This window comes from Vigna unguiculata, chromosome 4 (genome assembly GCF_004118075.2).
Source record: "Vigna unguiculata cultivar IT97K-499-35 chromosome 4, ASM411807v1, whole genome shotgun sequence".
Classification (NCBI taxonomy): domain Eukaryota; kingdom Viridiplantae; phylum Streptophyta; class Magnoliopsida; order Fabales; family Fabaceae; genus Vigna; species Vigna unguiculata.
In genome coordinates this window covers 31550289-31564485 of record NC_040282.1, presented here as the reverse complement: position 1 = coordinate 31564485, position 14197 = coordinate 31550289, and the positions used below count along the sequence as shown (strand labels likewise).

Below are 14197 nucleotides of genomic sequence, written 5' to 3'. Positions count from 1 at the left end.
ATGATCAATGTTAGTTTAAATGTTCCCACATTATGAATTGAATTTACCTGTGACTGATTTTCATCCAATATGTTTGTAAAGTGAAGACTATTTCTACTGGTAAATGATTTTATTTTTAATTTATGCAAGCTCTTTAACACACATTTTTAATTAGGTTCAGACAATATTTCTTGTGTTATAAATAATCCGATAATAATCCAACAAATGACGTTATTATAAGTGCAATAACGTCCAAAGAATAAGTTTTAATACCAAATTATGAATTAGGTTTAAATTTAATATGTACTTTTACAAAACAAGATGAAAATTGTTTACTTAGTTAGATATATAGAACATAAAGGATTTTATTGAACATTAATATGCAAATTAACGAGGCTCTAACGAATTTGTTAAATTTTGATGTAATTTGACGATGAATTTTGACTAATAATTTTTGTGGAACTAAAATAATATATTCAAGATTTATATATTTAATTATTGTTTTAGAAATAGATTTTGATTGTCGGATTATAGATTTTCTTAATGGATTGGGTTGTTTGACTTTTTGATATTACATGGATTTTAGCCTAGTCACACTATGATTTCTTTTTTCTCTTTATATATTATATTAAAACAATTAATGTTCTTAATATAACAAAAATAAATAATTGGATTATTACCACAATACTTCAAAATAAATTAAAAAATTAAATTTGTCTTGTTTTTGTCTTTAAGTGTCGCTTTCCTTTTATAATTTTTAGAAAATGAATTTACTATTTTATTCTTTACATGTATATTTATCTAAGAAAAAGGTTCAACAGTAAAAATTAAACTATCATAAAATGTAATTAGATATTAAATTACGTAATTATTAAAAGAAATATATGATAATTAAATCATAGTTAAAATTGGGTTATTGAAAGATAACAATTAACTTCTTTTTTTATGTTCATAAAAAAATATTATACAAAAAACTTGTAAGGTAAAAAAGAAATATATGAAACTAATATTATAGTATCAAGTGAAAAAATAATTGTCTTTGTTTTTTCTTTGGAATGTGTTTCTGGAAGATTATGGTTCGAAAAATATTCAATGTCATTTAAAGAACCTAATTTACTTGACGCACATTTGTTTATGGTAGGCTAATAATTTATAAGTTTTTAAATCTATTTCAAAATATTTATACATCCACTCTTATAATGAATTTGACAAACAACTCGCTTATGTTATAAATCATTGTCACAGAGATCTTTAAATTAGTGAACTCTAACTTATGGATTTTAATCAACCACTCCTGAATTTATTTTCAAGGATAATACTTTTTATACATTTTAGATTTTCAAGTGGGATTTTAGATGAATGAAAAAGATAAAATGAAGAAATGATAGATGAATGATTTGTAAGAATATAAACTGCATGAAAATGAATTACCAGAGCAAGAACTGAAAAAATAAATTAATGAAAACGGTGACTCTAATTGCAATAACCAACATCAATGGTTTGAAATTGTATCCACGATTTATTACCTTTTATTTACATTTAAACTATCTATTTTATATATTTTCTCGCTTTTCTGAGTGTTACTTGATAACTAAAATAAAAGAAGAATACATACATTTTTACGTAGTCTTAGATGTTCTCATCAATTCCACGATTGCATATTACAGCTCTTCTCGATTTAGCTCAAATCCCTGTCTCGAGTGCCTTTCTCTCATATCTCCCCACCTCGATGAGGTTTCCGTCGATATTGTTATATATCTCAATTGGGTTTCTCTACATGTCTTAACGGTGCCTTTTTCTCTACTCTTCCTCTTGATTCTGTTTGCCTTAAAATGTTGGTTTTTGTTTACTCATTTACTCGATTTGATTCACTCAATGTCCTCGATAAAATGAAACATGACATATGAAAAATAAGAACAAAATTTGTCTTTCAACTCTAAACATTAGTAAAAAAATTTATATTACATGAAAATTTTCTTACAAATTTGTTAAAAAAATTTGATTTTTTTTTACTATTTTTACTAAAAATCTTAATCGATAGGTAATTTCTTCGTAAATAATTTGTTTTTACAAAATTATTTCGTAAGTATTTTTTACAAAATTTGTTATAATAAATATTTTATACACAATATTTTACAAAAAATTAACAACAATTTTCTATAATTTTCTTTTTCATTATAAGTATTTTCTTTAAAAAAAATTCAAAACAAAATTGGTAGAAAATATAAATTTTTTTAGTAGTGAAATAACGTGTGAAAATATGAAATATGAAAAAAAAATGTAAATAAATCAAGAATGGGAGAAAAAATAAATATTTTTTGTGAAATATTATAATATATATATATATATATATATATATATATATATAATATTTGTGATAATAAATACTTTTAAATATTTTAGGAAAAAATCTTTTAAATCTTTTTATAATAATAATTATTTTAAAAATAAGAAAGAAATTTGAAATATTTGTTCTTTGTTATTAGGGATGTCAACAGTACGGTAGGATACGAGTAGTAGCTCTTCCGTACCGTACTCACTGGATAAATATCCGTCATGTATCTGTATCCGTGCGAATAATCATTATCTGGGTACCCGCATATTTTTTTTAATATCTACGGATATTTACGGGTATCCACAGGTATTTACAGAAAAATAAAAATTTAACAACATATTTTTAATCGTAAATTCAAATAAAATATAATACATAACATTCATAAATTTCAAACAATGTCCAAATAACTCATTTAAATAGTGTTGAATGACAGTTTACAATAAAATAATTTTTTTTAAAAACTAATTGATAAAAAAGTAAGTCATTCAAAATTAATATATTAATATATTAATCACTTTTTTTTATTTTTATAATTTAAATTAGAATATAGCGGGTACGAATATTCACAGGTACTGATACTACGATACTCGTACGTACCTCGCCCCATTAGCATGTGGAGTATAAAAATATTCGTACCCATTACTCATATATCTATTTATAATAATATTTTTTACCTATTTCGAATTTTATCCGACAAATCTTTACTGATATGGAACTTTTTGACGTCACAAAGACTCATTTTTTCTTACAAGGCTCTCTCCCTTCGGTTCTCATTCTCACTCTCGCATGCTTGCTCAATCTCGTTCTCGTGGTGACCAGCATTATCGGTGCAGAATAATTTAGGTGATCACGAAGGTCCCCGGCGTGGTTGTGGCGGCTTTCATCATGATTGTTGTCGTGGCCGTGTTCACATAACTTTCCGTCGAGTTCCTCATGTTCTTCACGCACTCCGACAAAACCACGATGTAAGTTGGCGTCATAAGGAAAACGTTTGAGTCGCTGGGACCTGAACTCTACCTTATTTTGCAATTGTTTTTTTTTTTCTTTTCATAATTTATTTTTAATTATTAAAATTAATAGAATAAATAAATCTTTGATTAGTTGCTTCATCATTGATAATAATATCAAAATAAAAGTATTATATTTTATAAAATTTTTAGTGGAATAATTTTGCATAAAATATATTTACAAATTTAATTTCATAGAAAAGAAAAACAGCTCAAGATTTGTTTTTAAGAAATTACTTATAAATTTAAAATTAATAAAAAAATCATTTATGAAATTTAAATGTATCATATAAAAATAAAAAATATTATATTTCTTAAAAATAGTTTTTTGCAAAAATATTATTATGATTTTTTTTTTTTGCAAATATCTTTCATAGAAAATTTGATAAAAAAATTCTTATGATATTTTAAATTCTATGATAAATAATTATTTATTACTGAGTTTTATATAATACTTTCAGAACATGCCAAATGCTGGACAATGGGTCCATACGTTATCCAAAAACGAGAGAGCGTGCAATACCATTCACTAAATAATGCATTAATAAACTGCAATTTATAGCCATTAGATTTCGAATAGTTTTCATACATGGCCTGTTGACTTTGAAAAATTGGTTTTAGCTTGAATTATTTTATAAAGGATGAATCAGAAAGCAGTTGCTGAGGTGTGGAACAGTTGATTTAATTGCTGAAGACTAATCATATTCCTCAACAATTTCACCGTCTCAGGTTACCTCTCTTCCGGTTTTTCTCTGTTCAGTTCAATCTTCTTCTATTTCGATGCGTCTATTTTTGAACAGAGGATTTGTGCTTGTTAAAGGTGTGAAGAAGATTATTCCTATTGCATAACAAGTTCATCATCTCAGGTTCCTTCTCCTTCTTTTACTCTATATAGTTCCTATATATCTTCTTCGATTTTGATCCATACAAGAATATGAATCTTTTTGCTGATCTGCGTTGAATCTAGGGTGTACGAATATCGTTTCTCATTTTGAAGTGTCTGCTTCTGCATTTGTTTTTGGGAGAAATATATACTCAAAGCATCTATATCACAGGAGTTACACACTGGATCATAATGGTTAAAATTTGTATTTTGTAAGTCCTCCAATTAAGACTCAGACTTAATATAAAAATTACTGGTTTAGAAATATTTAGTTATACCAACAACTAAATAAAACGTTAATGAAAGCGTGGATCTTATTGTAAAAATATCTTATAAGTTATCACAAAAGTGTAAATCAAAACCTCATAAAATTGACTCCAACTAGATTTAAATTCTTCAATATTGGAACTATATTAAAATGACTTACCTTCGATTTACTAATATTGTAGGTAATTTGGTTATCAATATTAATTTAACAATTCCCATGCCACAGAAATTAACCAAATGGAAGGAAAATCAAGTGATTCACTTGGTAAACATCAATGTTTGGAGACAAGATTGATCGAGATGCTTCAAAATGTGGAACCTCCAGAAATGTATGATCCCACAATGCAATGCATTTACAGAGTACCAAAAGGAATTCGTGAAAATAATCCCAAAGCCTACACACCTCTAGCTGTTTCCATTGGCCCTTTTCATAAAACACGTGACATTGGTGAGGAAGACGACATTTTTGAGTCAACGGAAGAGCTTAAAATTAGATATTTCAAAGGATTTCTAAATCGAACCCAACTATCAGTGAGAGATTTTGTCATCACACTCAAAACGTTAGAAGAAAAGATTCGAAGTTGTTATGCAGCACCTATTAAGTACAATAGTGATGATTTCTTACAGATGATTTTAGTTGATGCTTTCTTCATAATTGAACATTTCCTAAGATGTCATAGACACAGTGATTGGGAGAGAAAAGACCCTTTGTTGCTACAACCAGGGATGCTAGATGAGATTGTGCATGACTTGATACTACTGGAAAATCAACTTCCATTCTTTGTTCTTGAACAACTTTACAACCTCACTGGTATGGATAAACAATTCCCCTCCTTTCTTGAGATTTGTTTCAACTATTTTAGGATCTTTACATTTGCTACCGTTTGTCCAATAACGCGTCCAAAGCACTTCACTGATCTTTTAAGATCTTCTTTACTATCATCATCAAAACTTGATGTTAGAACACCAAATGAATTTAAAGAAGTTAGACATGTATACAGTGCAAGCCAACTATCAGAGGCAGGTATCAAGTTCAAAGTGGATCCAAATAAAGGCTTACTTGACTTGTCCTATGCGGATGATGGTATGTTTACAATGCCAATCTTGAATATAGGTGATGACACTGAAATGATGTTCAGAAATATAATGGCATTTCAGCACTGTCACCTTCAAGGCACAGACATTATTACTCAATATCTAAAGATTGTGGATTTTCTCATCGACACTGAAAGAGATGTAAATGTATTGGTTAATAAAAAAATTATTGTCAATTTGATGGGTGATGCTACGGCAGTGGCTACAATGATTAACAGTCTGGGCTCAAATCTTACTATGCCAGATTTCAATTCACACTATTTCTCCATCTGCAATAGCCTAAATGAATTCTATGAAAATCCTCGCAACAAGTACAAGGCTATTTTCATACACGAGTATTTTAACACCCCTTGGAAAATAGCATCTACTATTGCTGCAACTGTGCTACTTTTCCTCACGTTCGTTCAGACTGTATGTTCAATCGTCTCACTATTTCATGGTAAGAAATATTATCATCATATATATGAATACTGAACTATTTGTAACAAAATCATAATAACAATAGTTTTTGTTTCTGTGAAGATTGATAAGGAGTTGGGTCGCTAAATGTGGAACATGAAGGTCAATTGGGAAAGAAGACATTTTGATAATTATATCTCGGAGTCTACAAGAAAATTTTTGTAAGGTGTATTCCTTTATCAAATAGTAATGATTCCAAGAACTTTTTTGTTCTTTACATTTTATTTTAACATCTACTTTTTTTAATTAAATTTTAATTTTATTTTCATTAATTAAATTTATATTAATTTTTTTATTCAATATCTAAAATATTTATGGTTAAGGTTCCAACAACAAGAATAGAAGGAATAACATGTATGAAATAAAGCCAATATTCTTACTAAATATGAGAAATACAATGGAATTAGTAATCTTCGAATCATAGAACAAGCTCCTTCAAAGAAATAACATCCCCACTCATGTAGAGTCAGAAATACAATGGAATGTCTCACGAAATTCATGCAACATCTCGGGAATCCATGCAGAGTTAGAAGATAAAACTAATCTTCCTCTATATACAACAAAACTCCCTTTTTTATATTTAAAGCCTGGTTTGGCTTCTATACCTTGCTTCAAGGTTGAGATTATCTACATCAACTTTTCGTCTTTATGCTCTTATATAATTTGAACTCCCTCTCACTGAGTAAATTGTATAACTTGTTGGAAATTAGCACCACTTGTGAGAGAGCAACTGCCTCTTTATTTTCAGACCTAATTTATACTCAATATCCAATAGGTAACCCAATAGTTTTGTAGCCGAGTTTTGTTGATCCACCGTAGGACAATTTTCTCAAACTTTTTCTAATCGGTCCTCATTGTTAAAATAAGCAATTTGTTTACCATCTTGGATGAGAATACTCAATAACTAGCCTTGAGGCATCACATCCAATATTAAATTTCTTTGGTAAAGCCAACACTAGAGCTATAGTCACTCCATTTAAACACCACTTTCTTTGTTAAATAAATGAGTGGTTTTGCCCTTTTTTTTTCAATAATCATTAATGAATTTCCTAAAATAATTAGCCAATCCCGAGAATTGTGCTTTTTTATTAAGGGTTAAATATGTTTTTACCCTCAAATTTCAGTCAAATTTGAAATTGGTCCCTCTTCAAAACTTTCGACTAGTTTAGTCCTTCATCTTTAAAAATGTGAATTTAATCCTTTTAAACAAATTTTGTTAAGTTTATCTGACGTTTCAAGCGCATTTCATGATAGTATCTGAATTGTTTACACCGTTTGACACACTTTCGCTTTATTAACTCAAATATTATCATAAAATGTGTTTAAAATGTCAAATAAACTTAAGAAAATTTGGTAAGAAGGATTAAATCCACAGATTTCTAAAGATGAATGACTAAATTGGTATAAAATTTCGAAGAGAGATTAATTCCAAAATTCACTAAAACTTGAGGAACCAAAAACATAACATATTTAATCCTTTTATTAATTGTTCTTCCTCCTATCGTTTATTTTTACCGTCCATGAGTTTCTCTATTTTCTTACAAATTTGATTGAGCTAATTCGTTTATAATATTAACTTAGATGTACATTAATAAGTTAACAATGAATTAATTTATAATTTTATATGCAAACAAAAAATTAAAAAACCAATGAAACAAGAGTTCAACTACAAAAGATTTTCACCACTCTTAACACAAAACTCTTAAGACAATGGATTTATGGGTCTTCATCTTTATGTGGTGTTTTATTTTTTCATTTCTACCCAATATGAAACTTAGACTCATATTTGTATTCCCTCCATTTCAATTTTATAAAATCAGAAACATATATATTTGACCCCTCCATCTTTGAATCTTCGATTTTGTTGACTTGTACAGTTGGATCCATCCTTGTATATCTATCTTTACTTGCCAATAGGAGTAAACCATAAAATTGGAAATATGTGGCGGAGAAGGTTAGAAAGAGGTTCTTAACATGAAGGATAAAAATATATTGTTTAATGGAAAATTGTTTTGCTCAAGTCTATTTAGACCTCACTCTCATACTTCCTTTCATTCTTCATGCTCTTCAAATATCAGATGTCATTTGATGACTGACATTTATTTAATCCACAACTTTTGCCCAAATCGCTATACAAAGACCAGATCGTATAAACAAAAGACCCAATCCGCATGTGATACGTGAAACTAAAGTGTGTGTTATACTTGCAACTTTAGGAAGGAATCAACCAATCATACATTCTTTGAGTGTGAAATGGTGTACCTTTATGCCTAGGGCACTTAAATACTTTCTACATCAAGGAATTGCTGAGTTGTATGAGGAAGAAAATTTACAAATGGAAGGTAGTTTTGTTTGTGTTTTAGCAAAATATAATTCGGTGTGATTTTTAGAGTTTTCAAGTAGAGCATTCAGAATTGAGTGAGTCTAATCTGTGAAGGGGACCTGATAGCTTCATCAGTTAGTATGCTATAAAGTCGAATGCTACACGAGATAGCGTGTAAAGTGGTTTTAGCATAAGGAATTATTATATAAAGCATGAATCATTATATGAGATGAATCAGAAAACAGATGCTGGTTGTGGGATATTGGGTTTGCTTGTTAAGGCTATCCAATTGCTGAACATTAATCCAATTCCTCAACAGAGGTTCCTTCTCCTTTTTTTTTCTCTATTTAGTTCTAATATTCTTCGATTTTGATGCATCCATGAATACATTTTTTCTGCACTCATTATTTTAGCTGCAGGGGATCTGTGTCTTGTTGTTGGCTGAAGTACTATACTGAATTCAGATTTTTTTTAAAGTCGGCTGATTTTTTGTTGTTGTGAAATATCTAGATCTACTTTGGTATAAATGCTATAATTGAATTAATTAACTGTTTTTTAACTGCTTTACCAGTATTTTTTATAGTATATAGTGTGTTTTCTCTCTTTTGCTTATTAATGTAAAAAAAAAAATTATTAATTTTGAAAATATTTGGTATATCAATTATGTTTAAGAATGCCTATTAAAATAAGTATTTATATTTACTAATTACCCCACCTTTAAAAATGGTATTCTAAAAATCCTTAATCGTAATATATTTGAATACGTTATTATATAACTTTTAATGTTACAGAGTTTTAACCAAATGGAAGGAGAATTGAGAGATGTAGCGATTGAAATAGAACGTTTGGAGAGAGAATGGAGTGAGATGCTTCATGATGTGAAACCTCCGGAGATGGATGAATTCTATATGCAATGCATTTATAGGGTACCACCAGATATTCGTGAAAATAATCCTGAAGCCTACACACCTCGAATTGTTTCAATTGGCCCTTATCATCACAATAGTTTTGGAAAAATGGAAGAGCTTAAACTGAAATATTTCAAGGGATTCCTAAATCGAACACGACTACCTATGAGAGAATTTGTTGTCAAAATTAAAGAGATGGAAGAAAGCAATATTATTCGAAGTTGTTATGCAGCCACGATTCAATATAATGTTGATTATTTCTTAAAGATGATTTTAGTTGATGCTTGCTTCATAATTGAACTTTTTCTAAGATGCCACAGATACAGTGAGTGGGAGGAAAAAGATCCGTTGTTGCTAAAACCATGGATGCTAAACTATATTCAACGTGACTTGCTACTTCTGGAAAATCAACTTCCATTCTTTGTTCTTGAACAACTCTACAACCTTACTGGTATGAATGAGAAATTACTTGACATTACTTTCAATTATTTTGAGAACACAAGTCTAAGAAACATGTGTCCAAGAGAGAGTCCAAAACACTTCACTGATTTGTTAAGATCTTCTATAATATCATCATCAAAACTTGGTCTTGAAAAACTGAAAGAATGCGAAGAAGTTAATCATGTATACAGTGCAAGCCAACTAACGGAGGCAGGTCTTAAGTTCAAAGCCAGTCCTAATAATAGCTTACTTGACTTGACCTATTCTAAACATGGAGTGTTGAGCATGCCAATCTTGAATATACATGCCACTACAGAAGCTTTGTTCAGGAATATGATGGCATATGAAGATTGCCACCTTTCTTCTACAAAAATCATTATTCAATATGTAGCGTTGCTAGATTTTCTTATCAATACTGAAAAGGACGTGGACATACTTGTTGACAAGAAGATTATTGTTAATTGGATGGGTGATGCTAAAGCAGTGGTTACAATGATTAATCATCTGAGCTCAAGTATTGTTATGCCAGATTTCAATTCACACTATTTCTCCATCTGCAATAGTTTGAATGAATTCTATGAAAATCCTCGCAACAAGTACAAGGCTATCTTTATACACGAGTACTTTAACACTCCTTGGAAAATAGCATCTACTAGTGCTGCAATTATGCTACTTTTGCTAACGTTTATTCAGACTGTATGTTCAATCATCTCCGTAGTTCGTGGTAAGAAGTCATTATATGTATACTTAACTACTTAACTACTGCTATACGAAATGAGTTAGAACTGATTAAAATTGCAATGCTAAATGTGCAGGTAAATAAGGAGATGGGTTGTTAATAAGGAACAAGAAAAGGCAGTTAAGGGAAGAAGACGTGGACGATTGTATCTGGTTGTCTAAGTTGTATTTGTAAGAGAACCTTGTAAGTGTTAAGTAAACTTAAATGCGGCAGTTACTATGTACGGTAGATTTGATGACTAGTTATATTTTGATGTTTTAGGAGAACAAAACTTAAGAATTTACTGTGTTACGTTTCGGTTGTTAATGAACTTTATAGTGTCATGATTTGTAATAATTGGTAGACATGATGGGTCGGAGATGAAAAGCCCAATGTATGTCGTATAAATTGTAATGTCTTTTTACATTGAACACACAAGAAAAACAAATAAGATTATTCACAAAAGCTAACCATGTGAAAAGATTACAACTTTATCTATAAATACGAACACCCGATCCATCTACCTTATTCAACCAAAACAAGCATAAAATTCAAACTAGTAGGAGTTGGGTTAAAGAGTGACTTTAAGTGTTACTCGTTCAAAAACCAAGCCTTATGGAATTGGAGATTTAAGGGAAGATGCTCAGAGAATAAAAATTTAGATGAAGTGGAAAATGGTAAGGCAAGAGCCAAACAATTAAGATGACTTAGGTAGAGATGACAAATAAATCTGCCTCATAGGTATTATCCGAATTCATCTCCGTTTCGATGGGGAATCTCCGTATTGACTGAATATGAGTATGGAAAATTTCCGACTTTTTCAATTGGATATGGAGATGTACATATCCCCGCCATAATACCTGTCCCGCCATATCTCCATCCTCATTTAAATTATTAAAATATTCACAATTAATTAAGTAACCATATATATATATATATATATATATATATTTTTTTTCTATTTTTTATTTCTTCTAATTATTTGGTTTGTCATGAAACTCATTCACATGTCCAATATATTTTTCAACTTATCATAACCTTTATGTAATTATGTTAAAATGATGTATGTCAATTAAAATTTTTTTATGTCTCACATTTGAATATTTCTATTATTTTTTAATATCTTTATTTATTGTATATTTTCCTTTCGCCCGATAATATTTAATACTCTCAATTTAAGTGTTTAATAGCATAAACATTTCATTTACTAGGTAATATAAAAAAAATTATTTACTTATTATTATTAATTTTTGTTTCATTTGAAGAACTCTTTTGTTTCGCTAAAACAATTTTTGTTATTTCTCAACCATTGAGTATATATGTTAATATTTTAAAAGTTTTCTTAGATCTCTAAGGTATTTTTCATCTTATCATACCCTTAATTATACATTTATTTTTCTTTGTGCGATTCCTTTCAACAGTCTCTCAAATTGTTTATAAAACATACATTTGTTAATTTTTTAATACATTTATTTGTTGTTTATTTTCATCATGTAGAGTACTATTTTTATATATTTTATCTAGTTTTTTTTTTATTTTCTAACTCATTATCAATCATACTGTAATTTTTTCACTATAATTATATAAATAACTTTTTTTTACTGCAATATAAAATTTAATGTAATTGCCATGATACAATATCTATGTTAAAATTTTATTACTATATTTATTATTTGTTCTTTACGTCATTTTAATCAAGTGATGTATTATAACTTTTATTAGTGTATAAAAAAAAGAGATTCATTAGAATTTAAAAATTAAAGTAAACAAACATTTGAAATATATTTTAATTTTAATATTTGTTTTCCTTTTATAGTTTTTTAAAAATATTTTTAAATTTTATTAACTAAGTTTCATTAATGTTTGCAGTTTGCAAATGTAATAAATGTTTTGGTTCTCATGAAATTTTATTTGGTATTCTAATCTAAAATGTAAATAATTATAATTTATTTTAAAGTATTTGATATCGAAGAAACAACCAACCTTCTAATATTAAATATTTGATAATATTTTGTTTACTTTACTGTAATTTTTTATTATTTCATGAAAATTAATTAAAATTAATATTGAAGTAGTAAGAAAACGGGTATGGGTATGAGTACGAGATTATACCTATTACTTGGTGGGGATGGGGATGAGACAAAAGTCCGTTGGGTTCGGGCATATATGGGGATGGGGACAAATTGTTTCTACAGTGATGAGCATGGGATAGCAAAACTCCTCCCCACCCCGCCCCGTTGTCATCTCTAAGCCACTTAGGTTGGAGGTACTTAATGTAACCAAGTTAGCATTGTTGAGCCCAAATGGCCACCCTAGTGCCTATATATGTATTAAAGTGTAATGAAAATTCTAGAAGAATATAGAAAGTCTTAGAAGTATTGAAATGTCATGGAAATTCTAGAACATTGTAGAAAAACCTAAGATATGAGGGAAAAGTCAATAACATTCTACATAGGTAGAAAATCTAGAACATTCTACATAAATTCTAGCTATCATTTTCTAGAATAATCTGAGTCTATAAATACCCATGTATACTACCATTTGTACACAACTAAGACAACATCTAATACAACCACTCACAACTATAAAACATATTACTTCCAACTACTACTATCTCAACATTTTTATTTATCCCATCAACTATTCCTTTCACAACCTCAAAAATACTAACAATGACACCAAAGTTAGTTTGGTCATCTGTTGGGCGTAGATCAACTACTTAAAAAAAAAGAAGAAACTATAATTCCATTCTACATAACTTTCCAAAATATTTTCTCAATCCATGGCCACTATCAATCAAACATCATCAATTGCAATACCTATTTTTAGAGGAAAAAATTATGATTTGTGGAGTGTTAAAATGAAGACATTCTTTCATTCTGAAGATTTATGAGACATTATAGAAGAGGGATTCACTATTTTAGAAGACACCTCCACTCTTTATACTGCTCAGAAGAAGGATTTGAAGAAAAACAAGTAGAAAGATTCAAGGGCTTTATTTGCTCTTCAACAAGCAGTTGATGACACAATCTTTCCAAGAATAATAGGTGCCACAAGTGCAAAGGAAGCTTGGAACATAATATAAGAGGAGTTTCAAGGAAGTGATGAGGTACACAATGATAAATTCATTCTTTAAGACGATAGTTTGAATTAATAATAATGAAAGAATTTGAGACCATTAAAGACTACTATTCTAGAATAAAAGAAATAGTTAGTAAAATGAGAGCCTATGGGAAAAATATTCTTGACAAAAAGTTGAGAAAATTTTAATTTCTTTTCCCAAAAAATATGATGTAGCCGTAACCGTGATTGAACAAACAAAAGATTTGGCTACATTGTCAGTAACACAACTAATGTACTATTTTGAAGCTTATGAACAAAGATTGAAAAGGCATGAAGAAGACTCGATCAAAAATTTCTTTCAATCAAAACCCAAATTATGGTTTCAGAATAAAGAATATGAAGGAAATAAAAGTAGAGGAGAAATTTCTATAAATGAAGAAAATTCTATAAGCTTCTCTATGACGCGTCAAGGAAATATCCTTCATGTGGCATTTGTAAAAAGATAATTCATTTGGAAAAAGATTGTTGGCATCATGAAAAACCTCAATGTTAGTATTGCAAGAAATTTGGACACATGGAGAAAAATTGTTGTAACAAAAAGCATCAATCAAACTTTGCTGAAGAACATAATCACGAGTATCGTTTATTCTATGCTAATCAAGAATATCCAAGCAAAGAAGGAAGTTGGTACTTGGATAATGGATGTAGCAATCACATGG

At 29.1% G+C, this 14197-nt stretch overlaps 2 protein-coding genes across 6 annotated transcripts; both read left to right on the top strand.

The window, feature by feature from the left end:
• Positions 1 to 3912: 3912 nt before the first annotated feature.
• Positions 3913 to 6299, top strand: LOC114181497 (UPF0481 protein At3g47200-like). Of its 4 annotated transcripts, none has more exons than XM_028067968.1 (5): positions 3913 to 4050; positions 4142 to 4187; positions 4289 to 4416; positions 4698 to 6005; positions 6089 to 6299. In XM_028067968.1, the coding sequence occupies exons 4-5, from the start codon at positions 4709 to 4711 to the stop codon at positions 6091 to 6093; spliced, it is 1302 nt and encodes a 433-aa protein (XP_027923769.1). In that variant the 5' UTR covers positions 3913 to 4050; positions 4142 to 4187; positions 4289 to 4416; positions 4698 to 4708; the 3' UTR covers positions 6094 to 6299. The 4 variants fall into 4 exon arrangements, with proteins under 4 accessions (XP_027923769.1, XP_027923770.1, XP_027923768.1 ...); XM_028067969.1 differs by having other exon boundaries at positions 4654 to 6005; XM_028067967.1 differs by lacking the exon at positions 4289 to 4416.
• A 2062-nt stretch (positions 6300 to 8361) lies between these two features.
• On the top strand, positions 8362 to 10846 carry LOC114181652 (UPF0481 protein At3g47200-like). 2 transcript variants are annotated; one of them, XM_028068163.1, is made up of 3 exons: positions 8362 to 8669; positions 9577 to 10421; positions 10513 to 10846. In XM_028068163.1, exons 1-3 carry the CDS (start codon positions 8578 to 8580, stop codon positions 10518 to 10520), a joined length of 945 nt encoding a protein of 314 aa, XP_027923964.1. In that variant the 5' UTR covers positions 8362 to 8577; the 3' UTR covers positions 10521 to 10846. The 2 variants fall into 2 exon arrangements, with proteins under 2 accessions (XP_027923964.1, XP_027923963.1); XM_028068162.1 differs by having other exon boundaries at positions 9140 to 10421.
• The last annotated feature ends 3351 nt before the right edge of the window (positions 10847 to 14197 follow it).